At 37.3% G+C, this 24,321-nt stretch overlaps 2 protein-coding genes across 3 annotated transcripts in view; one reads left to right on the plus strand and one right to left on the minus strand.

Moving 5' to 3' along the window:
- The first annotated feature begins 6,499 nt into the window (after positions 1 to 6,499).
- The window catches only part of LOC114248474 (uncharacterized), a 31,518-nt gene continuing 13,696 nt past the window's right edge, over positions 6,500 to 24,321 (plus strand). The window contains exon 1 of one of the 2 annotated variants that reach the window (XM_028181725.2): positions 6,500 to 6,887. In XM_028181725.2, the coding sequence (XP_028037526.2) occupies positions 6,759 to 6,887 (129 nt within the window). In that variant the 5' untranslated portion in view covers positions 6,500 to 6,758. The remainder of the gene's footprint in view (positions 6,888 to 24,321) is intronic. The other variant, XM_028181726.2, reaches the window with a different exon arrangement.
- On the minus strand, positions 10,337 to 13,683 carry LOC149500074 (uncharacterized). Its single transcript, XM_089737898.1, has one exon. It carries the CDS (start codon positions 13,498 to 13,500, stop codon positions 11,947 to 11,949), a length of 1,554 nt encoding a protein of 517 aa, XP_089594024.1. The 5' UTR covers positions 13,501 to 13,683; the 3' UTR covers positions 10,337 to 11,946.

Here is a 24,321-nt window from a genome sequence, read left to right on the forward strand (position 1 = left end):
AATACCAAACAGAATTATAAGAGTATGAGATAAGGTAATAGAAGGGAGAACAACAAATAAAAAATAATCGTGAAGACGAAGTCGACAAAGTTCGTGAAGGTGATAGAGGAAGAAATGGAGTTAATGGAGTTCGAGAAGGTGATTTTAGAGGAAATAGTAGTAATGGAGGTAATGAAGTTCGAGAAGGTGAAATAGGAAGAAATTAAGAGTTAGTGGAGTTCGAGAAGGTGATATTAGAGGAAATAATACTAATGGAGTGTAATAAAGTAGAAATGGCGTATAGTTCGAGAAGATGTTGTTGAAAGGCGAAATAATAGAGAATGAAATGAAAATGGAACAAATGATGGCAGATTAACAAATGAAAATCTGGTCATGGAAAACTTTGAGACTTTAAGTGACTTTGAGACATTTTAAAAAAAAAAGTGAACTTGTGTTTTGGGAGAAATGGGTTAGTTTATAAGTTTCATAGGGAAATTTATATGTTGTATACAACAATAGATATAACTAAAATGAGACAAGGATAATTCATGAAGTAAAGGGGTGTTTTCAATGAATTAAAAAAATTAAGGGGGTGATATTTTTCAACACACAAACAATTAAGGGGGTGATCATAAAAATATAATTGTTTATTATTTATACTATAAATAAAATAGATAGTCTAGCCGTGGAAAAAGTACACATTATTTGATACAAACATATTTACAGTCGTTTTTTAATATCCTTTTGAGTCTCTTTTATAGTTTTGTTTATTGTTGGTTTTGTATAATAGATGTTAGGAATATTACTTTATTATTTTGGTTTTAGTTTTTATATTAAATGATTGAATGCTTAATAAGTAAAAGAAAGTGAGAAAATTTAATAAGTGAAAGATATTAAGATAATGAAAGGTTGTTATGGAAATGAAAAGTTATATTTGAGTTCGAGTGTTGAATAAAGCTATCTGAGGTTATTTGTTATGTTATGTTGTCGTTTGTGAGTGGAGATAAAGGAGTTTAAAGGTTAGAGTCGAGAAGGAGTTAAAGGTTAGAGTCGAGAAGGAGTTAAAGGTTAGAGTCGAGAAGGAGTTAAAGGTTAGAGTCGAGAAGGAGTTAAAGGTTAGAGTCGAGAAGGAGTTAAAGGTTAGAGTCGAGAAGGAGTTAAAGGTTAGAGTCGAGAAGGAGTTAAAGGTTAGAGTCGAGAAGGAGTTAAAGGTTAGAGTCGAGAAGGAGTTAAAGGTTAGAGTCGAGAAGGAGTTAAAGGTTAGAGGTTGAGAAGGCGTTTAAGGTTAGAGGTTGAGAAGGCGTTTAAGGTTAGAGGTTGAGAAGGCGTTTAAGGTTAGAGGTTGAGAAGGCGTTTAAGGTTAGAGGTTGAGAAGGCGTTTAAGGTTAGAGGTTGAGAAGGCGTTTAAGGTTATTTAAGAGGTTGAGAAGGCGTTTAAGGTTATTTAAGAGGTTGAGAAGGCGTTTAAGGTTATTTAAGAGGTTGAGAAGGCGTTTAAGGTTATTTAAGAGGTTGAGAAGGCGTTTAAGGTTATTTAAGAGGTTGAGAAGGCGTTAAAAGTTTTAAATAAACTTGAAGAGTTTATGTAGGGAGTCGATTTTTTTTTTTTTTTTTTTTTTTTCCTACCTAAGCTGAGAGCCTTGAGAGGCTATGTCAGCGTAACCCTAACTTTAGTAGGTGAGCTCACGGGGCTCAACCTGACGATGTTGCTAACACGAACCCTAGCAAGAGCCGTGCTTCGCAGAATCTACCACCGGATCGGAAACGCGACCCACTGAGAAGATCCGGCGAGAAACTCAGTGGGCTGTGTCTGAGAGTTAGTTTACTCGTCGAGCCCTTCGTCGCAAGCGACGGGTTCGACGAGAACGGTGACCGGTGCTTGAAGTACCTAAAAGCACCGTTAGTGGATCGGGAGGATCCGAGATGACGTGTTTTGGGCGACGTCGACTGCTTTCCATTCTGTCCGCAGGATCGGGAATGTAGTTACCGGCGGCCACGATGAGAGGGTTCTCGTGTCGTGCCGCTTTATCGAAGTGGCGCATGGACGCCGACTGCAGATACTTACTGATGGACTCTAAGTCCAGGTCGTCATGGAGGTCGACGTTCCTGACGAACCACGGGGCTCCGACGGCTATCCTGCAAAAACGGGATTGAATAATTTGGAAGGATTTTAAGTGTATGCGGGCCGCGTGAGCGAACACTACACTTGCATAAGTCATGACGGGGCGTATGCAAGTTTTGTAGAGTGTCACCTTATTTCTAAGGGACATTTTACTTCGCCTACATATCATCGGGTCGAGACGTCCTAGAATGAAGGCGGCACGGTCGCGTACCGTCTTAATGTGGGGGCGGAATGTCATCCTACTGTCGAGGGTGACGCCTAAATATTTGACCTTCGGGGCCCACGGTATGGGCTGGTCGAACATCGTGATTGGGCGAACGGCGGGGGCGGGGGTATTGACGCGCCTAGTCGGGAGGGGGATGCTCAGCGTGGTGTTCGGAGGGCGACCCCTTTTGAAGAGCACCGCTGTGCTTTTCGTGGGGTTAATGTCGATGCGCCACTTCCGGAACCACTGTCCCATGGTGGTAGCTGCGGTCTGAAGTCGTCGATGAAGCAACGCCTTCTTCCTACACGAGTAGTAGATGGCGGTGTCATCGGCGAAGAGCGCCAGATGGGTCTCCGGAGACCGGGGTATATCGTTGATATACAAACTGAATAGTAACGGGGAGAGGGCGGAGCCTTGCGGGACTCCGGCTGTAACGTGACGGGGCCGGGAACGCGTTCCCTCGACTCGATATCGGAACGAACGGTTCGACAAGTAGTCTCGTATGATGAGCACGAGTCTGTCTGGCACTCCCATGTTATACAGTTTGAATATCAAACCGTTGTGCCAGACTTTGTCGAACGCCTTCGCTATATCGAAGAAGAGGGCTCCTGTCGGAATGGAGGGAGTCGAGAAGGAGTTAAAGACTATTATAGTCAATGTTTTATATAATGAGTCAAGAGGGAAGTTAAGGTTGAATGGTTGTGTGGTTGAATGAGAGTACATGTATGATCGAATTGGAGTTGGAGTAAGAAAGGATTAAAAGTAGCGACATTAAAGATGGTATTAAGTTTGAAAGGTTGAATGAATAGTTGTTGGTTGAATTGAGGGATTAAGTGGAAGTAACGGAATGTAAGTGGTTGTGAGGTTTTAAGGTATGTATGGAAAGTAGTTAATTTATGGTCAGGTTAGCGTTATTCTTTTTGGTATTAAATTATAGACGGAGAAAAATGTGTGCAAGTGTTGAGGGGGTGTGTTGGAGTTTGTATATTAAATGTAATGGCAGGCAACACTTGACACTTGATTAGATTTCGAATATTGGAATTATTTTAAATGTTTTAAAAAACAGATCATTGTATTCTCGTAAGAAAATGTCAGTGACTTCTCATCTAGACACGGCAAGACAAACATGTAATAGTTATATAAAAAATATAAAGATAATAATTGTATAATGGTTTAAAAGTGTTCAAGCAATCTGCAATATAATTATAATGAAGCAGTTGTGTTTTTTAAATAGCCCCTCATCACCTAAAGAACCCAATCCCCTAAAATTTAACCGTCCAACACAAACGACAACAAACTGCTCTGTAGGATAAAAAATAGTTAGGATAGTTTAAAAAACGTGGTGTGCACAGGCCCTTACACTTGCGTCTCTATCGTTTCAACTATCCAGTCGTAAAATATGAATTTAAAATGCTTTTATTGCAGTGAGTACCGCTTAGTCGAAACCGGTTATTAATAATTAGATGTAGAAAAGCATCTCTATAAATTGGCTCTGCCCCTGACATTGCTGAAGTCCATGGGCGACGGTAACCACTCACCATCAGGTGGGCCGTATGCTCGTCTGCCTACAAGGGCAATAAAAAAAAAAACAAACACACTATTACTGGCTGTATGTGAGAAAGGTCTTTTATTAAATTTAAAAAAAAACAATGATTCAATTCGATCTTACTACATCAGACTTACAATGTCACATTAAATGTAGCTTTAAAAACGATAATTCGAGCTTAATCCTCACGATTTAAAGTTGAAATTCCTGCGCTGCTAATTTACACTTGCGTCTCTATCGTTTCCAAAATAGAGTCGTAAAATATGTATTTAAAATAATTTACATACTATTTTGAAGAAATGTTCAGTTTTTTTCTTAAGTTATATTACTCTGTTTGACGCAAGAGAGCGTGACACATCGTCGTCAAATTTCACGGGCGCATTGAAGTTGTTTATGTAAATAAAAATTTTTTTTCGTTTATTGCTTAGATCGTTGAACGAGCTTACAGCCCACCTGGTGTAAAGTGGTTACTGGAGCCCATAGACATATTGAGATATAAGTTACAAGGTCTCAAGTATAGTTACAACGGCTGCCCCGCCCTTCAAACCGAAACGCATTACTGCTTCACGGCAGAAATAGGCAGGGCGGTGGTACCTACCCGCCCGGACTCTCAGGAGGTCCTACCACCAGTAAAGTACTTCGACCGAATTATAATATTTTTTTAAATGTGTTTCATAGTTCGAACGACTTAAAAAGGTGTTGTATTCTATCAGTTTATAAAATTTAAAAATTGAATTATTAATTTTAGTCTGGAAAGAGACAAAGTACACTTTCCGTCTCTTTTAAATCAAGCGCATACTATAAAGCTTATGGTATGCGCTTTAAGGCTTAAAGTGTTAAAATCTAAACTAAAAAGAGAATTCTTCAAATAAATTTTTGGCGTTTAAAATAAGTTAAGTAAAAGTTTAAAATTTTGAAAAAATATCATAACAAAAAAACTTCTTCAGCTATTCGAATGGAGTAAACTTGATTGAAGTTCAATTAAAAACATCGAACTGTCGATGCTGATACCAAATAAAACGGACCTTTGATTACAAATGTCGCGTGTTGTTGCGATGTTATTCCTTCACCGTGGAAGTCAATCGTGAACATTTGTTCACGTCCTTACGGATCCATCAGATCCAATAACCTTTGTATTAGACGCCTTCAGCTCTAACACTAGGAGCAGGCTTAGGAACCCCGGTCACCGTACTCGTCGAACTCGACAAAGAGGTCGCCGTGCAACCTAACCCATGCATCAGCCCGCTGAGTTTCTCGCCGGATCTTCTCAGCGGGTCGCGATTCAGATCCGGTAGTAGATTCATTCGCGAAACAATTGCTCTTGAGTTGTTAGGTCTCCTTCAGAGGCGCTCGGGCAGTTGTTAGCTAATCCCACCCCTCCTGGCTGAGCCTTTGCTCGCCCACCTGTCCTGGTGAAAATGGAAAGGCCTTCGGGCCACCAGTAATCTTTCAATCATAAAAAAAAGAACACTTGTTAAGTACTTATTTCATCGGAAAAATTGGTTCGAACATCGGTGCATCGCTACATACAAATGCACCGGACGGCTTATCCTTTAGGCCACGACGACTTTATAATTTTGTATTGTTTTTTTAAGGGATTTTATGACCTGGTAACTGAGACCTTTAAGTCTGTCTTATTTTCATTTATAATCTTATTTTTATGAAAAATGATATTATGGAGTGAAATCATATGAAGATGATTAATTTGAGACATTAATCAACTGGGATGAAATTAATGAAATGAAATGGGATGAAATATAATCTCAGTAAAATGGTGGTCATTTACTAAGATTTTTTCAGTGGACTTTTTAGAGGATCCCAAAAAGTTACGTCCAGCGGCTTTGTTTCATTTTCCCACATTTGTGCATTTTCACAGATATTAAACAGTTAATAAACCACCATTATTACACATTTAAACCTGAAGAAACACGAAATAGACAAAATAAAACAAATCACACAACTTCACTCCTCGCGTTCCCGCCAAAAAGTCTAATTTTGTATTGCTGAAGAACAAGTGCTACCAGAATGTGACCTATGAGGATTTCGTAGACAGAGCGAAATTGAGGAGTCAATAAGGAAAGCTGATCTTAGCAGTATGTGGGATATAGCTAGGAAGAGATAGAGAGAGAGAGAGAGAGAGAGAGAGAGAGAGAGAGAGAGAGAGAGAGAGAGAGAGAGAGAGAGAGATAGAGAGAGACAGAGAAATAATACATTAAGGCTACGTTCCGATTTGCACGCGAAATTCATTCGCCTCCGAAAATACTGTTGTATGATACTAAGTTCTCCAATGCTGACATCTTTTGTTTATCACTCGTAGCGTATAGAAATGCTATTTTGGAATATTTTTATGGTGATTTAGTTCCGATGTGTATTATTAAGTTTTAAAATATATATATACGCGTGTACATACATACATTACAGGTGGATGTACACATGTGCGTATTGTGTTGCTTTTCTTTTTTGTTTTTTTTGTAAACTTAAAGGACCATGCCCAAAAGTGGGCCAAGTTTATGTCAAAACTATTTGTAAAATAAAAATACAAAAATGACGTCACACCTTACAGTGCCCGCAGTGCATATCGGAACATAACATAAATTTATGAGTTGACATTGGCGGCCACAGATAATAACACAAAATATTGGCGGGCCGTGGGAGCCACGCGACGCACGCGATATTACGCCCCATAGATTATGCTAAAAATAATCTAGTTTAACTTATTCCTTGCTACTAACAGTCGCGTGGACGACGTTGCACTGGCCACAGCGGGACAAATAGAAAAAAAAACGTTATAAACAGTTAAATCGCCATCTTTAATTTTTCATTTCCCGCGTTTTAGGGACTGTTTTTTTTTGTTTTTTTTTTTCTAATTATTCTTAGTTAAAGTGTTTTTTTTCTTCGTTTCCAAAATGGCAAAGAACTTCGGTTTTAGAATATCAGTGTTGGTATTTTTGATATTATTTGTAAATCAGGACAGTGCAAAGATAACGGACAATAAAACTTTTGATAGTTCCGCTGAAGTCAAATCTCCGCGGAAGGTATGTTGTTAAAGTTTTTTTTTTAATATTTCATTTTTACCTTACAATTTTCATGATTGATATTCGACATTTTTTGTCTCAGTTAATCATAATATAAATACAACTTAATAATTAAGACGTGTTTCTTCAACAGCAAATTTAAATATTTCGAGACTTTTCATTATTTCTAACAAATTACCCTTGCATCACGACACTGCGAAAACACAAAATAAGTCGCAAAAATTGAAATAACCTAGCTCGCACATCTCAATATGCCTTGGCCAAAACTTCAAAGCAGAAAAAAAAAAACGAACTCACAGGAAATATCGCGACAATAAATTTCAACACTATTTCGGAGTCCACAATAAAAGGTGACGCTTGTGCGATAATAAAAAAACTTCTAGAATTTAAAACGGGTACAATATTTTTTTATGTTTATTAATAAGTAGATATATTTTTAGTTTCTCTGGGTTAGCGTAGTCATCGCGGCCGATTGTGACATGTTCAAGGATTTGGTAATAGCGTAAATATTACCTTAGACTAGTGGCCCCGCAGTAGTCGAGATTCGATTATAATCAATTGAAATTATGTTTAAACATTATTATGGTTCTATTGTCAAACACTATTATTATATTTCGATAATATAATCACAGTATTCGCCAAAACTGCACTATAGATCAATAATATTAAAGACAATATTAATCTATTTTCAATTCGACCACAGATTTTAAACAATAACAAAAGTTTCCCAATTGACAGTAAACAAAGAGAATATTTTAATGTGTGTGTTGTGTCAAGTACATGATAGAGTGTGTAATGCTTTTTTTATTGATCTAAAGTATCTTTTATGCATTATTTAAATAAAATATTAGCATTGTGCACTCCTCCTCTATATCTATATATTAATACGTGAAGCGAAAACTTTGTATCCCTTTTTACGAAAATTGCGCGGACGGAGGAGTATGAAATTTTCCACACTTATAGAGAATATAGAGAAGAAGTGCACAATGCTAATATTTTTTTAAAATAATGCTTAAAAGATACATTAAATCAATAAAGAAAACATTACACACACTACATACCATGTATTTGACGCACACACACATGCATACTAATTATTGTCAAACTTTTGTTTTTTTTTTTTTTTTTTTTTTTTTCTTCAATATGGCGATCAAACTTCATTCGGAAGCTTATTTTAGCCAGAGTCGAGTCAGCCAAAGGTGACATAGTAACTTCATCTTGAAGTGTCGAGTTGCCATGATATTCCAGTGTAGAGGGATAGGAGCAGGGACTTTAGAAATAGGCGGTATAGGAGGAACTAGGGCAATATATACATATAGTAAAATACAGTAATGTAAAGAAGAAAAGATATTATAATAAAATATTATGGAAGGTTAGAAAAGAAATAAGAGCTTTAGTATATTTGAAATCAACAAAGGAAAGTATAGTGTAGGAGTCACAAGGGAGAGGAGCACGAAATTTTATAAGGAATTCATAAAGTGGTTTGGATTTGTATTTGACACATTCAAATAATGTATGTTCGATGTTTCCATTGGTATTGCAATGTTCACAAGCATCTGAGTCAACGACACCAATTCTCGATAAATGACTGGGTAAACTACAATGGCCAAATCTTAATCTCGATATGGTAGATGTTACTTTTTTTGGGAAATTAAACTTAGAAAACCAAGGTTTTAAATTAATTTTGATATGAAGACGACGATATCGTCCACCTTTTGATAAACAAGACTTTTCCCATTCGGAGTTCCAATCTTTTAAAAGGTACTCCCGAGGCTTTTCTAGTAGGTCTTGAGTATACACTTTGTCAATATATGTATTACCCTGCCTTGCGGCCATAGCAGCTAAATCATCTACCAATTCATTTCCTTGGATGCCCGAATGGCCAGGAATCCATGCTAATGTGACTCGTAAATTTGAATCATGACATTCTTTTAATTTAAGTTTTACCTCAAGAGAAAGCGGACATGGAGGTTTCTTTTTAAATGGATTTGATAAAAGAGACTGAAGAAAGCTCAATGAATCAGAAAATATATATGAATTCTCTATTTTATTGCAAATTATATATTTGACACATTCAAGGACAGCCATGCCTTCTCCAACAAAGTTTGAAGAAAGATGTGGATATTTATAAAGACGAAAATGACCTGACGAGAGTCTTAAGAAAGCAGCTCCTACGCTTTTTTCATCCGAGGAAACGGATTTAGACGCGTCAGTATAGAAATCCTCCGATTTAGGTTCTAAGTTTTTAATAAAGGAGGCTAATTTTGAGTTTGCCGAGCTTGATCCTTTTTGGATATCTATTGATAACTTGATATTGGGTACAAACATTAAAGTCTCGTAATCATATGAAAAAGTTGAGTGGCATTGAAATTTATGAATTGAACAACGTAGTTCTAAAAATCTTCTATAGCTAGAAACTAAGTAAGGGATTTTCCTGTTACGCCAGAAAGCATTTCGTCCATTAATAACTTCACAAAGATTTTGTAGTTTCCAAATTAAGGGGTGTCCATGATATTGTTGAATTTTAAATATAAATCTATCAGAAAGGTATTGTCTACGCAAAGATAGCGGCGGTTCAGAGCATTCTATTTGTAAAGCATTTATTGGAGTACTATTCATGGCTCCAATAACGATCCTGAGACTTTTATGTTGTAATAAATCTAATTTATGTAGAGGTTGTTTGTTTTCAAGACAAAAAGTTATGGAGCCAAAGTCTAATATACTACGTACCAAAGCATTATACATTAACCTAAGTACACCAGGATGAGACCCCCACCAAACGCCACTTACAGCTCTCATAATATTTATGTTTTTCTCACATTTTCTTACAATGTCGTTGATATGAGCGTTACCGTTCATACTAGAATCAAAAATGCTACCAAGAAATTTCGCCTCTTTAACCACTGGTATTCGTTCTCCATCAACAGAAATATTTACGGTGGGAACTTTTCTTTTCCGCGTAAAAACAACTATGAGACTTTTAGATTTAGATAACGAAAGATTTTGGGCAGAGAGCCAGGATGATAACTTGTTTAATGAATCGTTAAGAGTTTCCGCTGCTATTTTAATATCACGGTTAGCAGAGTAAACTAAGACATCATCTGCATATTGTAAGATGGAACAGGAAGGATCAACACTCAAATGGAGATCGAAAGTATAAATGTCATATAATAGAGGACTTAGAACAGAACCCTGAGGGATACCTTTCCAAACTTTTCTTATTTTGTCCTCAAAACCAGGTATATGTAAAGAAATAGTCCTTCCAGTATATAAATTAAAAATGAAATCAATAAATTTTAATGGTAATTTTAAATCCGACATTTTTTCTTTTAATTTAATTAAGTTTACATTATCATACGCGCTTTGAATATCTAAAAAGGCTCCTACAACCGATTCAGATTTCGAAAAAGACAAAAAAATGTCTGTTGCAAAAATGGCATGGTTATCGGACACACCTTTACCTCTTCTGAACCCATATTGAGAGCAAGGCAAAAGATTGTTATGTTCTACGTACCACTCAAATCTTTGTTTAATTAAATGTTCTGCTAATTTTACCAAAACAGATGATAACGCTACAGGTCTATAAGATAAAGGATTATTTGAATCTTTGTTAGGCTTTAATATAGGTATTATAATTTGATGTTTCCAGGAAGAAGGTATTATACCAGTGTCTATTATAGAATTAATTAAATTCAGTAAATATGATAGGGTTATAGGTTTTGAATTAATTAAGAAAGAGTAAGGAATACCATCACATCCTGGAGTGGAGTCTGATAACCGGTTCAATACTAATTGAAGTTCCGGCAAACAAAATGAACACGCTAAGTTATTATTAATATTAGAGTTATCTGATATATAAGAGTATGTATAAGGCAATTGGTCAAACTTAGGAACCATAGTGGGTGCGATATTGTCCAAAAAAGGATTAATCCATTCTTGCGATGTATAATTTCTAGATGGGGCTATAAAAGAAGATCTAAACATTCTTATATTTTTCCAGATTAGGGAGGATGGCGAATCAGGCGAAAGCTTGGAACAAAATCTTTTCCATCCCTCTTTTTTCTTTTTCCGAAGAAGCCTTTTAGTGGCCGCTTCAACATTTTTATAAAATAAATAACTATGCATGGTCAAACATTGCTTATTAAGTTTTTCTGCATCATTTCTTTTATTGACAGCCTCTGTACATTCTTTGTCCCACCATGGGGGAGAAGATATTTTCTTATGGGCAACATTCTTTTTGGGGATATGTTTATCTGCAGCTGCTAAGTATGCCGTAATAAGGTTATCATACGCCTTGTTTATGTTGTTATAATCATCAAGAGTAGATAAACTTGGAAGGGACATAATTTTCGATTCGACTTCTTGACTAAACAGTTCCCAATCATAGTTATTTAATCTGAACTTAAATAACGGCGGTAGTGGATTAAAAGTGCCTGTTTTACCAGAGGGCAAGGAAATTAATAAGGGATAATGATCACTGCCACAGGACAGCGTTAAACATTCCCAGTTTAACAGTGAAGACAAACTGGCTGAACTAAGTGTTATATCAACATAACTTGGGGCTTGACCCGGAACTGGGCGACGAGTGGGGGACCCATCATTCAGAACACAAAGATTATGATCATTTATTATCTCCATTAAGCCATTTCCCATGCCATCATCGTTGGGTGCTCCCCATAAGAAGTGGTGAGCGTTGAAATCCCCTAGAACTACTATCGGTTTGGGTAATGATTGAATGATTTTGTCTAGTATAGGCAGAACAGATAAATCCTTTTCTGAAATGTACACAGATAGATATGTTACCTCACCTACTCGGGCAGCCACTGCTTGTAAAATATCCGACCTAAAAGCTGGGATTGGCAAAGAAGAAAATCTGTGATTATTATGAATTAAAAGGGCTGTGCCACCATACCCATCATGTCTATCATGTCTGAGAATATTAAAACCGGCCATACGGAAATTGGAACCTGGAACTAACCAAGTTTCTGATATGGCTAGTAAAAAAATATTATGTGAATTAATTAAAGATATAATTTCATGTTTTTTAGGAACTATGCTTTTACAGTTCCACTGGAGGACTCTGTCCATATTTAAAAATATTGAAAATTGATAGTGAAATATTATTTATAAGTGAAAGAGCAACGTGTTCTGGTAGTTCTGAATTAGCAATAATATTTATAAGTGTGGATAACAATTTATTTAGTGTGTCAGAAGATGGCAACTGTGTATCCTTTTCTTTGTTGGATTGCAAAGCGGAACCTACTTTACCTTGAGACTCATCAAATGAAATGCTGCGGATCAATGATTTATATTCTGATTTGTCATAACCCTTATTTAAAATAGATGCCTGTTTAGGCTTCTTTATAACAGTTTTTTTGTAAGAGAAAGAATTTGAACTATCTACATCATTTAAACTTTGGGCAGATAGTGGAATAGATGATGTTATTTGTGAATATGATTTCTTTACAATAGGAAACAATTTAGAGGCTTCTTGGTATGAAATGGGGTTTTGAGACATATGTTTTTTAATATTTGTTTGTCTACTAAACTCAGGGCAAGATTTGTTTGTAGCCATATGTTCACCTCTGCAGTTAACACAAGAAAAAGTCTCAGTATTACAAGCCAGTCCGCTGTGCTCTCCACCACATTTATTACATCTAGGTTTGCTCCTGCATTGAACACGAGTGTGTCCAAAGCGACAACAATTGAAACATTGTACCGTTGGATAAATATACTGTTCTACTGGAATACTTGAAAAAAAGGAATACACTCTAGAGGGAAGAGACTGTCCGTCAAAAGTCAAGACCACAGTTTGAGTAGGAATCCATGAAGTTCCATCTGAGTTGACAGACTTCCTGTTTAATCTACGGGATTTGATAATTTGTCCATAGCCTTCTGGGATTTGCAGATTGTCTACAATGTCCTCATGAGTCCATTCCTGAGGGATACCCTTTATCAAACCCATTTTACATATATTATATGTAGGAATCACTACATTATACAATGGATTCATAGACATGTTGGATATGAAAATATTGGCATCACTATGTGTTTTAAAAGTTATTGCCAGGCGATTACGACCTACTCGTTTAATTCCATCCTGTAAGATATTACCAAGATTGCTTTTCTTTAGAAAATTTCCAAATTTAAGTGGGTGCAGTGATGTAGTACTATTAGAATCTGAGATTAAAGTAACATGGACCATATATGGGCCAGGATCCTGTTCAGTGTATTTTTTTCTGTAAACAGAGTCAGCCATTGGGGTCTCAGATGGTGTCATAGAAGGACTCGCTGAAGTAGGCTCTGATGAGGTCTGTACAATTTGGCGAGGAGGCACTATAAGCTTATTTACGTTATTTGCAAGATTTCCCGCCAAAGCCTGCTGCAGCGGGCGCAACGAAAGTTGTTTGTCCGAGATCTTTGGTTTAAAAGAATTAACAAGTTGTTTCTTTTTTTGGGATTTCTTCGATTTAACGTTAACAAATTCAGATACATTGGAAAGGTCGAACTCATCACAGAAAAATATTGGTTGGCTAAACCTTGAGTTAGCCGTATCAGTTGTCTCCTCAGTAATATTCGGATCCGGGGGATCCGTTCCCGCCTCCAACTCCATACTATCTACGCTAAAGTACTAAAATATACAATTATAAACTAAACATATATACAGTTATAAACTAAAATATGCTACAATATCTACAGAATATCAAATTAAATTAATTAAAAAGGATATGAATTTTTTTATTGGCCCTCTTCTCAAGTTCCGTCCCAAATTTTTTGAAGGTTCCCGCCTCTCCCAAACTTTTGTTCTTGGCGTCTGTTGTCAAATTGAGAATAGATTAAATATTGTTTGTCTTTGTTAATATTTTTTATATTGTAGATTTGGCGAAATTTGTGATTATAGAAGTATAAAATACAATCCTAATAGTGTACAAACTTACAATTCCAATTAATTATAGTCGAATTTCGACTACTGCGGGACCTCTAGTTCTCTATAAATGTGGGAAATTTCATACTCTTCCGTCCGCGCAATTTTCGTAAAAAGGGATACAAAGTTTTTGCTTCACGTATTAATATATAGATACCTACCTACCTACCTATTCATTTATAGTCTAAGGGTCTATTCCAACTACGAAAAGAAATGTGAGCTCGCGAGTTCAATCTGAAGCAGTTTGCTAACACTGGCCCTAGCTAGAGCAGTGCTTCGCTGAATTCGCTTTAGGTGGTGGTAGGACCTCTTGTGAGTCCGCGCGGGTAGGTACCACCGCCCTGCCTATTTCTGACGTGAAGCAGTAATGCGTTTAGGTTTGAAGAGTGGGGCAGCCGTTGTAACTATACTTGAGATCTTAGAACTTATATCTCAAGGTGGGTGGCGCATTTACGTCGTAGATGTCCATGGGCTCCAGTAAACACTCAACACCAGGTGGGCTGTGTACCGTCTTTATGCGGCGGAATGTTATCCTTCTGTCGAGGGTGACGCCTAAGTATTTGACCTTCGGGGCCCATGGTATGGGTTGGTCGTACATCATGATTTAAAAACTCGCAATAAGCGCGAGTTTTTTAACGTTCTCGATAGCGTAAAAGTTAACTCAATTTTGTATGGAGTTGGAACAGCGCCCCTAGCGGCAAACCTAAGCAAACATTCCAACTCCATACAAATTTGAATTAAACTTTACGCTACCTATTGAGAAAGTTAAAAAACTCTACTAAGCACACTGGATATTAGAGCGAAGTTATAGAATTATTGTATCGTAGAATTATTGATGCGCGTGCGAATTGTCTCCGTCTCGCAGTCTATGATAATTACGTTAACTTTACATACAAACAAACGTACATACATACCGAGCTAATAAAAACGTGTTATTAAGGGCGAATTCTCAACTGTATTGTGGTAGTTTTCCAATTACAGCACAAGAGCGCATTATGCGGCATAATGCTCAACGTTGAATGTTCCAACTACAGAAACGCTTCGCACAATCGAGCACTCTCAAAAGTACTGCTCTCGCGTGATACTCGCAATCGATACCGACTCAGTGACAGAAAATTGACAAGTGTTTTTCCTTTATGTTGGCATTGATCGCAATTTGTTTATATTATCGTTAGTAATATTATTTAATGTTGAAAAAAATTGTAAGGCTTTCGTTTCGTCGTAGTTTCTTAGAAATAATCAATGTTAATTAAAACTGTGCTAACTTAGCGCACTCTGCTGATGCATTTGAAAACTAATTCACGTTCCAATTAAGCTTCAGCATAATTCGGCATTGTGCGTCACTGAGTCGCATTATGCTCTGTAATTGGAAAACTACCTGTATCAATAGAACAGTTTTATTCATCGTTCATTGGAATCGCAACAGAAAAATGGCGGCCGACATTTAAATATCGCCGATAGTAATTTTTACCCGCCCGAGCACAAAGCGCCCTAACACCAATAAAATATATTTTAGCCATCATACAACGCAAGATATTTGACAGATGCCTGAATCTCGCTTACGACATTTTCAAGATAAGCTCGCATATATACAAGTTCCGAACAACACATTAGGACCGTCCCTTAACCCTCAGACACAGCCCACTGAGTTTCTCGCCGAATCTTCTCAGTGGGTCGCGATTCCGATCCGGCGGTAAATTCTGCGAAGCACGGCTCTCGCTAGGGTTCGTGTTAGCATCGTCGTCAGGTTTGAGCCCCGTGAGCTCACCTACTAGCCACGGTTACGCTGGAATAGCCGCTCCAGGCTACCAGCTTAAGAAGCTTAGACAAACAAAAAAAAAAAGAAAGAAAACCGCTAGTAGCGTTTTCCAACTGCATAATATAAATTTCTGTTAACTTTTACGCTATCGAAAACGTTAAAAAACTCACACTAACTAAGCACACTGGATATTAGAGCGAAGCACATAGTCCGAGCACAAAGCGCCCTAACACCAATAAAATATATTTTGACCACCATTAAACAGAAACAAGCTAAAATTTACGGTTTCACTAAATTAAAGTTTCACTCGTTGGCGCGCAAACAAACAAACATGGCCGCGCGTCACTCTTTGAATTACCTACCGAAAACGTATCGCCGCCACCGATAATTGTTTGTTTAACGCAAAACAATACCAAGCTTTGTGTTTTGTTGTAATAAATTCGTTGTTTATTTTTAGAAAAAACATTGGTTTCTCGATCCTAGAAATAGCATTTGACTAACAAGTGGAATGTTATTAAAATTTAATTGCCTAAAGCTTTGAGGTAAACAAAAAAGTTGTAAATAATTTACATACGCCATTACGCCCGATCAGTTTTAGACATAAGAATCAAAAGGATTTACGGGAGAACTATACTAAATTAAATTCTATTTTAAAGCAAATTTAAATTTCTAAAAATAGAGATTCAGTTTGAAAACATAATTTTTTTGATTAATCTTATTTGTGATTGTGTGTCACAATTGTAATTGGACAGAAGTTACGTTCTACAACTTTTTTAACTTTACGAAGTATAAAATGAAATCGCTTGCGTTGTCTGTTCGCTTAGAATGGCTTAGATGTTTGAAACTATTCAAAGGATTTTAAGGCAGTTTTTAGTAGGTAGATAAAGTGATTCAAGGAAGGTTTATGTCATACCCGATTCTGTGGACCGAATGCTAAACAGTCGACGTCGCCCTAAACACGTCATTACCGATCATCCCGATTCATTAACGGTGCTTTTAGGTACCTCAAGCACCGGTCATCGTCAAGGGCTCGACGAGTGAATTAACCCATAGACACAGCCCACTGAGTTTCTCGCCGGTTCTTCTCAGTGGGTCGTGATTCCGATCCGGTGGTAGATTCTGCGAAGCACTGCTATTGCTAGGGCCAGTAATAACGCAATTTTTTTTTGCTGGTTTGATTTTTATTACACGAAGCTAAAAGTTCATAAACAAATTTTAATTATAAACAAATGTTATGTTCCTATTTCATCTGAGCAATCTGATTTAACGATGAAAAATGAAGAAAACCACAACACTAACACATCGAAAAAGAAGTTTCACTTCATTCGCGTGCACCAATTTTCACGCGTACCGTTTTTGTTGTATTTTTTTTTCTTCGTATTTATGCGCGAAATAAATTTACTATTATCATATTAGTATCATGATTAGGCGATGATCACTGTATTGACGATACGAAAGCGCCATCACTCTGCAGGTTCCCGCCAAAATGACCGTCAAAATTGTGCAACTTTAAGTGTTGCAATAAACAAACCATTCAAGGTATCAACGCTTACAATTACAGCGGCCATCTTGTTTGCGCGCTAAATAAAGATGCACTGAACTTAAATACGTGCTGAGTTAAAAGAGCTAGTTTATTGATCGTAAAAATTTGTCGACTGCAGCTTTGATCTCTGAAGCATCACAGATGAGAATATAGGCATTTAGGTCGGATCCGTTTCTGCTTGTCAATAAAATTGTAGTATAGGACTCTCGGCTAGATGTAGGTCGGATCTGTGTCAGTTTGTGTACGAGAAGAGCTCGGGATCAGTACGGAGCTGCAGGGGACTGTGTCTACAGTAGCGTAGTATAGGACTCTCGGCTGGATGTAAGTCGGATCTGTGTCTGTTTGTGTACGAGAAGAGCTCGGGATCAGTACAGAGCTGCAGGGGACAGTAGTGTAGCATAGGTCTTTAATATATAGATATCAATCCTGGAAGAACTAGGCGTCTTCACAAGACTCTCCACCATTTGCCTACGTAAGATTTTCGAATTTTTCGGTCGCTTTGCGAGGAAAAAGGATGACAATCTCGAAAGATTACTCATCGCCGGCAAAGTGAAAAGAAAGAGGCCTAGGAGGCGTAGCCCCATGCGCTGGTCTGATCAAATTAAGACGACAGTGGACTCCAGCATTAATGTTGCTATCCACTGCGCGGAGGACAGGAAGGAATGGATGAGCATAGTCCTAATAAAAGTGCTTCGTTATGGTCACGACCCTCAGCACAGAGTAACACCATGGAAGGAGGAGTATAGGTCTTGATATTCTATAACCTTCGCATCGCTAATTCTGTAACCGAATGAAACGTGTTCCGAAATGTACTCGAGATGTTACTATAAATAATGTTTTAAATGGATATTATAACAGGTAAAAGCGTTACATCGATAAGCCACGGTCACGATAATGTTGCGAGATGTCATATTAAATTTTTACTAAAGATTTTTTTTTTGTGTATTATATTATTTGAGGAAATCTTTAGTTTCTTTGTTTTATTTTTATGTAGAAGATGACTTTGACGTTTAAGAAAATAAATAAAGGGACAAAGGGGCTCTGTCTTTTCAGTAAACTATTAGATAGTAGAAAATTGAGGAACATAAAAAAAATATTAAAATAATGGTTCCAACACATTTAGTAGTATCAAATGTAGTGATTATATTAGCATATATTGTATATATCCCGACACATCATAGGCTTTAATATATAAGTTAAATTGCCTATTGTTTATTTATATATCTAATATACTAATGCCATGAGCGGTGACTTAGAATCAATTAATTTATTAGCATAATATTAAGACTCACTGAAACACTAATTTTAACTCAGTTTAACTTTTACGACAATTATGGTTTATTAAGTTAGGTTTTTTTTATGATTGAAGGATTATTGGTGGCCCGGAGGCCTTTCCAGTTTCACTAGGACAGGTGAGCAAGCAAAGGGTCAGCCAGGAGGGGTGGGATTTGCTAACAGCTGTCCGAGCTCCTCCGAAAGAGACCTAACAACTCAAGAGCAACTGCTTCGCGAATGAATCTACTACCGGATCGGAATCGCGACCCGCTGAGAAGATCCGGCGAGAAACTCAACGCGCTGATGTATGGGTTAGGTTGCACGGCGACCTCTTTGTCGAGTTCGACGAGTACGGTTACCGGGGTCCCTAATCCTGCTCCTAGTGTTAGATCTGAAGGCGTCTAATGCCAAGGTTATTGGATCTGATGGATCCGTAAGGACGTGTCTAGGGCGTCGACGGCTACGGTATTAAGTCAGGTTGAAGTCCACCCATCTAAGCTATAAAAATATATATAAAAATATATTACTGGTGGTAGGACCCCTTGTGAGTGCGCACGGGTAGTTACTACCGCCCTGCCTATTTCTGTCGTGAAGCAGTAATGCGTTTCGGTTTGAAGGGTGGGGCAGCCGTTGTAACTATACTTGAGACCTTAGAACTTATATCTCAAGGTGGGTGGCGCATATACGTTGTAGATGTCTATGGGCTCCAGTAACCACTTAACACCAGGTGGGCTGTGAGCTCGTCCACCCATCTATGGAAAAAATAATAATAACAAAAAAAACAAAATGTGTGCAATTCACACGTGGTAGAAGTGAAACCTTCCAAAATTAAAATACAATTATCCTAAACGTCTTAAGTATATGTAAAATTTTGTCTTTAGTAAATAATTGTAAGGTAGCGCCTTCTGTGAATTGATATTTTAATTTCACGTATAATCCTAAACTAAAATTCACTACAAGATCTTTCATACACACGTTAGTATTAAAAAATCTCACAGATGGCGCTGTATTAAATAGTATGTATATTTCTGTCTCATTCTTTGCTTGCTTCATCCTACACATTTTTGTATTTGTGTCTCTTACCTGTCGTTTTTTCCGTTGCATCCGGTTTGAAATCACAACGATTCTAAAGAAGTTCTCACTTCAATAATGATAATATACATAGTTCTGTTTTATTTTGATTCCGATCTGGCAGCCCGTTTCTCCAGCGTTGACCGCGTAATTGGCTCAACTCCAATATTAACTGAACTTCATGAATATTATATTATTATAACGTTATACGCGCTACGAAAATACTTTTTATAATACATTTATTATTGTAAGATTACACATTTGATATGTACTCGACAGATGCTGTGTTTTTTTTTGTTTGTTTTACAAGAAGCAAGCCGTTTTGTTAGAACACTTTTGTTAGCTCGGTGTGCGTGTGTTGATTCGTATGTAAAACGGAATCTTTGAATGTAATTCTTGCAGACTTCGAGACTTTTTTTCCTACCTATGCTGATAGCCTTGAGAGGCTATTTCAGCGTAACCTTAACTAGTAGGTGAGCTCACGGGGCTCAAACCTGACGACGTTGCTAACACGAACCCTAGCAAGAGCAGTGCTTCGCAGAATCTACCAGCGGATCGGAAACGCGACCCGCTGGCAAGCGACGGGTTCGACGAGAACGATGAATGAAGTACCTAAAATCGATGATTGAAGTACCTAAAAGCACCGTTAGTGGATCGGGAGGATCCGAAATGACGTGTTTGGGGCGACGTCGACTGCTTTCCGTTCTGTCCGCAGGATCGGGAATGTAGTTACCGGCGGCCACGATGAGAGGGTTCTCGTGTCGTGCCCCTTTATCGAAGTGGACTGATAGCCTTGAGAGGCTATTTCAGCTTCGCCCTAACGTGTAGGTGAGCTCACGGGGCTCAAACCGGAAACGTTACTAACACTGACCCTAGCAAGAGCCGTGCTTCGCAGAATTTACCACCGGATCGGAAACGTGACCCACTGAGAAGATCCGGCGAGTAACTCAATGGGCTCGAGACCTTTCGTGTGCTTAGTGCGAGTTTTTTAACACGTTGACTGCTATGTAGGTCGCCGGTGCCCTACGCGTCGCACTGAAGTAATGATATCGATTTCTGTTATTATGTATCTCTATTGCCTAAGTTCTCTTTCTTTTGTTTTGAATGTATGTTTTAGTCTTATAACATAACTGGCGGAACGCTCCGGCTCCGCTCGGGTCTTTAATAAAAATATCAACGATATTTGACGTTGTTTTATTTTTCTAAATAAAAGAACACTTTTTGCTAAATAATAATGTGTTCTACAAAGTCGTAGTACATTATTTTATTCTATCATCAATAGTTTTCGCAGGGCACGCGATGTAAAGAATATTTTAGGTAATTTTTTTGCACCTTGGGTCCTTGCGTTACATTATTGGAGTTTTAGTAAGGATCCCTAATTTTTTCAAAAAATATTATAGCCTGTGTCACTCGGGGATAGTGTAGCTTCCAAACAGTGAAATAATTTTTCAAATCGGATCAGTACTTTCGGAGCCTATTTAATACAAACAAACAAACAAATCTTTCCTCTTTATAATATTATTATTATAATTATAATAAATATTATAGCCTGTGTCACTCGTGGATAGTGTAGCTTCCAAACAGTGAAATAATTTTTCAAATCGGTTCAGTAGTTTCGGAGCCTATTCAATACAAACATACAAACAAATCTTTCCTCTTTATAATATTAATAACTAGCGACCCGCCCTCGCTTCGCTTCGGAAACATTAAAACACAAATGAAACAAAAAAAAAAAAATTAAAAAAAAATTAGAAAAAGTAGCCTATGTTCATCAGGGACAATGTCGGCTTCTAATGAAAAAAGAATTTTTCAAATCGGTCCAGTAGTTTCGGAGCCTATTCGAAACAAACAAACAAACAAACAAATCTTTCCTCTTTATAATATTTCTTTCCTCTTTATAATCTTATATAATAAGTATAAGTATGTAATAATAATATATAATCTTATAAGCTTATAACACCTAATGATCTCTCAACCCTAGTCCGCAGCATCTGCTCACGACTTAACCTAACCTAATCTATTTTAAGAAGGAGGAAGCCTAGAGATCAGTAATACAGATCTTTGAACCTAGTACAGACTAGTTCAAAGGCTCTTTCAAAGGCTTACAACATAAATTATAAGGTTAATTTCTATTTGTATTTGTACTATACCTTTAAGAGAGAAATCTATTTATATAAAAATGAATTGCTGTTCGTTAGTCTCGCTAAAACACGAGAACGGCTGGACCGATATGGCTAATTTTGGTCTTGAATTATTTGTGGAAGTCTAGAGAAGGTTTAAAAGGTAGATTAATATGAAAATGCTCGGAATTAAACAAAAATAACAATTTTGTTTTTCCTTTGATGTGTCCCCCGTCGAATGGATTCCTTTTGTTTGTTTTAAGTTTATTTTATACAAAAGCTTAGGTCTTTTATTTGAGTCGACTATTATCAAAGGCGGCAATCTGACTTTTGGACAATGATTGGTAAATCAGAAAAACGAATTATTGACTTTGTATTCCATTGGCAGTCACAAAACTCTTCGGAACGACATCTTAGATAAATAACAGGTTAACTATTAACCTTTATTTAATGCAGGTTTTGAACCGTATTCTTTGAAGGAGACGATTATATTCAAATAAATCTGTATTGACATATCAATAAAAATTTTTTGTCCAAATGTACAGATTGCCGCCTTTGATAATAGACGACTCATTTATCGATTGAGGCACTACGAAGTCTGCCGGGTCAGCTAGTAAATAAATAAAAATTTTAGTGTCTTGCAGGTCTCTTAGAAATAGATTCATTCTCAGTATCTCCGGATTCGTCTCTCCCTGAGCTTACTAGATATTCCGGCATCTTAATAAGAAGATCGAAGAGATAAAACGACGTAATTACTTCAGTGCGCCGCGTAGGGCATTGAGATCTACACGCCAGTCAACGTGTTAACATTCTCGATAGCGTAAAAGTCAACTCAAATTGCAACTCAACGCATGCGCGACCGAAGAAATCTAGGAGGTCATGATTACCGCCATTTTTTAACAAAAAGCATTGTACATTGTAAAATGGAAAACACACAGCCTAGTTTAAACATCATCATTTGTTTTACGCACAGTGCCGGATTAACCATGTAGCAAGAGTAGCAATTGCTACGGGCCCCGCGCGAACGGGGGCCCCGCATATTTAAACCCACTCATCTCTGCCCGAGCTTAATTTTTTGAGTGACTTATTAAGAACTTGTACTTGTCAGAGCATAACAGCGCCTATAGTAATTTACTAAATACCCACAAAATTGTAACCTATAGATGCAATACCGTCTTTACCATAAGGGCACACGGGGCCCGTGCCCAGGGCCCCCATTCTCAGGGAGCCCCGAAAGACCGACAATTTCTCTCACACGTTTATTCTCAAAACATTTTTGTCGGGCACATTACACTTTTTTCACAAATCAGTAATTAGAAGGTATTTACAAGGCATATACTATGCCTATAATAGAAGATTTTGCAAAACAGAAATCCCGAAAGAAACCGTTATCGAAATCGTAACCAAAAAACCAGCAGCATTCTAATATCATTAATGACATATTATATCATACTGTATTTGATTACCTATAATAAATGGTCATACTCAGTAAAAAAATGTTATTATAATTCGCTTTTTTTACTTTCCAAAAGGGCCTCAAATTCTTGTGTGCCCAAGGGCCCCATCCTAGTTTAAGACGTCCCTGTATAGATGGCAAATAAACGTATAGACTATTGATTTGTTTTTTTACCACTTTATATTTAGGAACCCATAGTAGATCAAGGGCTCTTTGAAATAATTTGCTACGGGCCCCGCGCTTGCTTAATCCGGCACCGGTTACGCACCATGATAATGTATCAATCGCCGCAGTCTTTTAGGGCAACCACCGAAGTACCTACATATACAATCTTCGTAATTCGTTTAAATAAATACCTACCGCCATCATGTTTCGACTCGCTCACAACACAAAATTTTTTAACACCGAACATTAAAACGTTTATGAAAATATCATCTATATATTAATACGTGAAGCAAAAACTTTGTATCTCTTTTTACGAAAATTGCGCTGACGGAAGAGTATGAAATTTTCCACACTTATAGAGAATATAGAGAAGAAGTGCACAATGCCAATATTTTTTTTAAAATAATGCATAAAAGATACATTAAATCAATAAAGAAAACATTACACACACTTCCATTGATTTGACACACACATATACTCTTTGTTTATTGTCAAACTGTTGTTATTGCTTAAAGTCTGCAGTCAAATTGAGAATAGGTTAGTATTGTATATCTTTAATATTACGAGTATTTGTTTATAGTGTAGCCTTGGCAAAATCTGTAACAATAGGACCATAATAATGTTGAAACTTATAATTTCAATTAATTATAGTCGAATTTCAACTACTGCGGGACCTCTAGTCTTTAATAATTATGTATTTACGCAAATGTAAATAGACATTTCAACGCTCGCACACGCGGTACGATAAACGTGTATTTAAAAAAAAATGCAACACTTTTATATAAGCGACACAGCTGGCAACATCGACGCAAACTTTTTTTTAGTCAAAAGGAAATCGCCGCCGGTGTTTGCATTACAACCGCTACGTTTTGGGCGAGGTAGGGGGGAGCATGTCGCTGTTTTCTTAGCCTCGGATGAGTCAGAACTCAGCTGAGTCTGGGGGAAAAATGACGCGTCTCGTGTAGAGCTAATCACTCCTCGCAACTGTATCCCAGACGGGACGTTTAACCGGCGTCCATCACCGTCAAAATCACCGATCCCCTCTGATACGGATAATCCAGCCAGAGCCCTAAAACTGCGATACTTTAAGACAAAAATTTTTTTGTATGGAAACTAGCGA

Source organism: Bombyx mandarina, chromosome 24 (genome assembly GCF_030267445.1).
Source record: "Bombyx mandarina strain Sakado chromosome 24, ASM3026744v2".
NCBI lineage: Eukaryota > Metazoa > Arthropoda > Insecta > Lepidoptera > Bombycidae > Bombyx > Bombyx mandarina.

Excerpts from the sequence above, each read along its gene's own strand:
- LOC149500074 (XM_089737898.1), bottom strand. The coding sequence starts at position 13,500 with ATGGAGTTGGAGGCGGGAACGGATCCCCCGGATCCGAATATTACTGAG.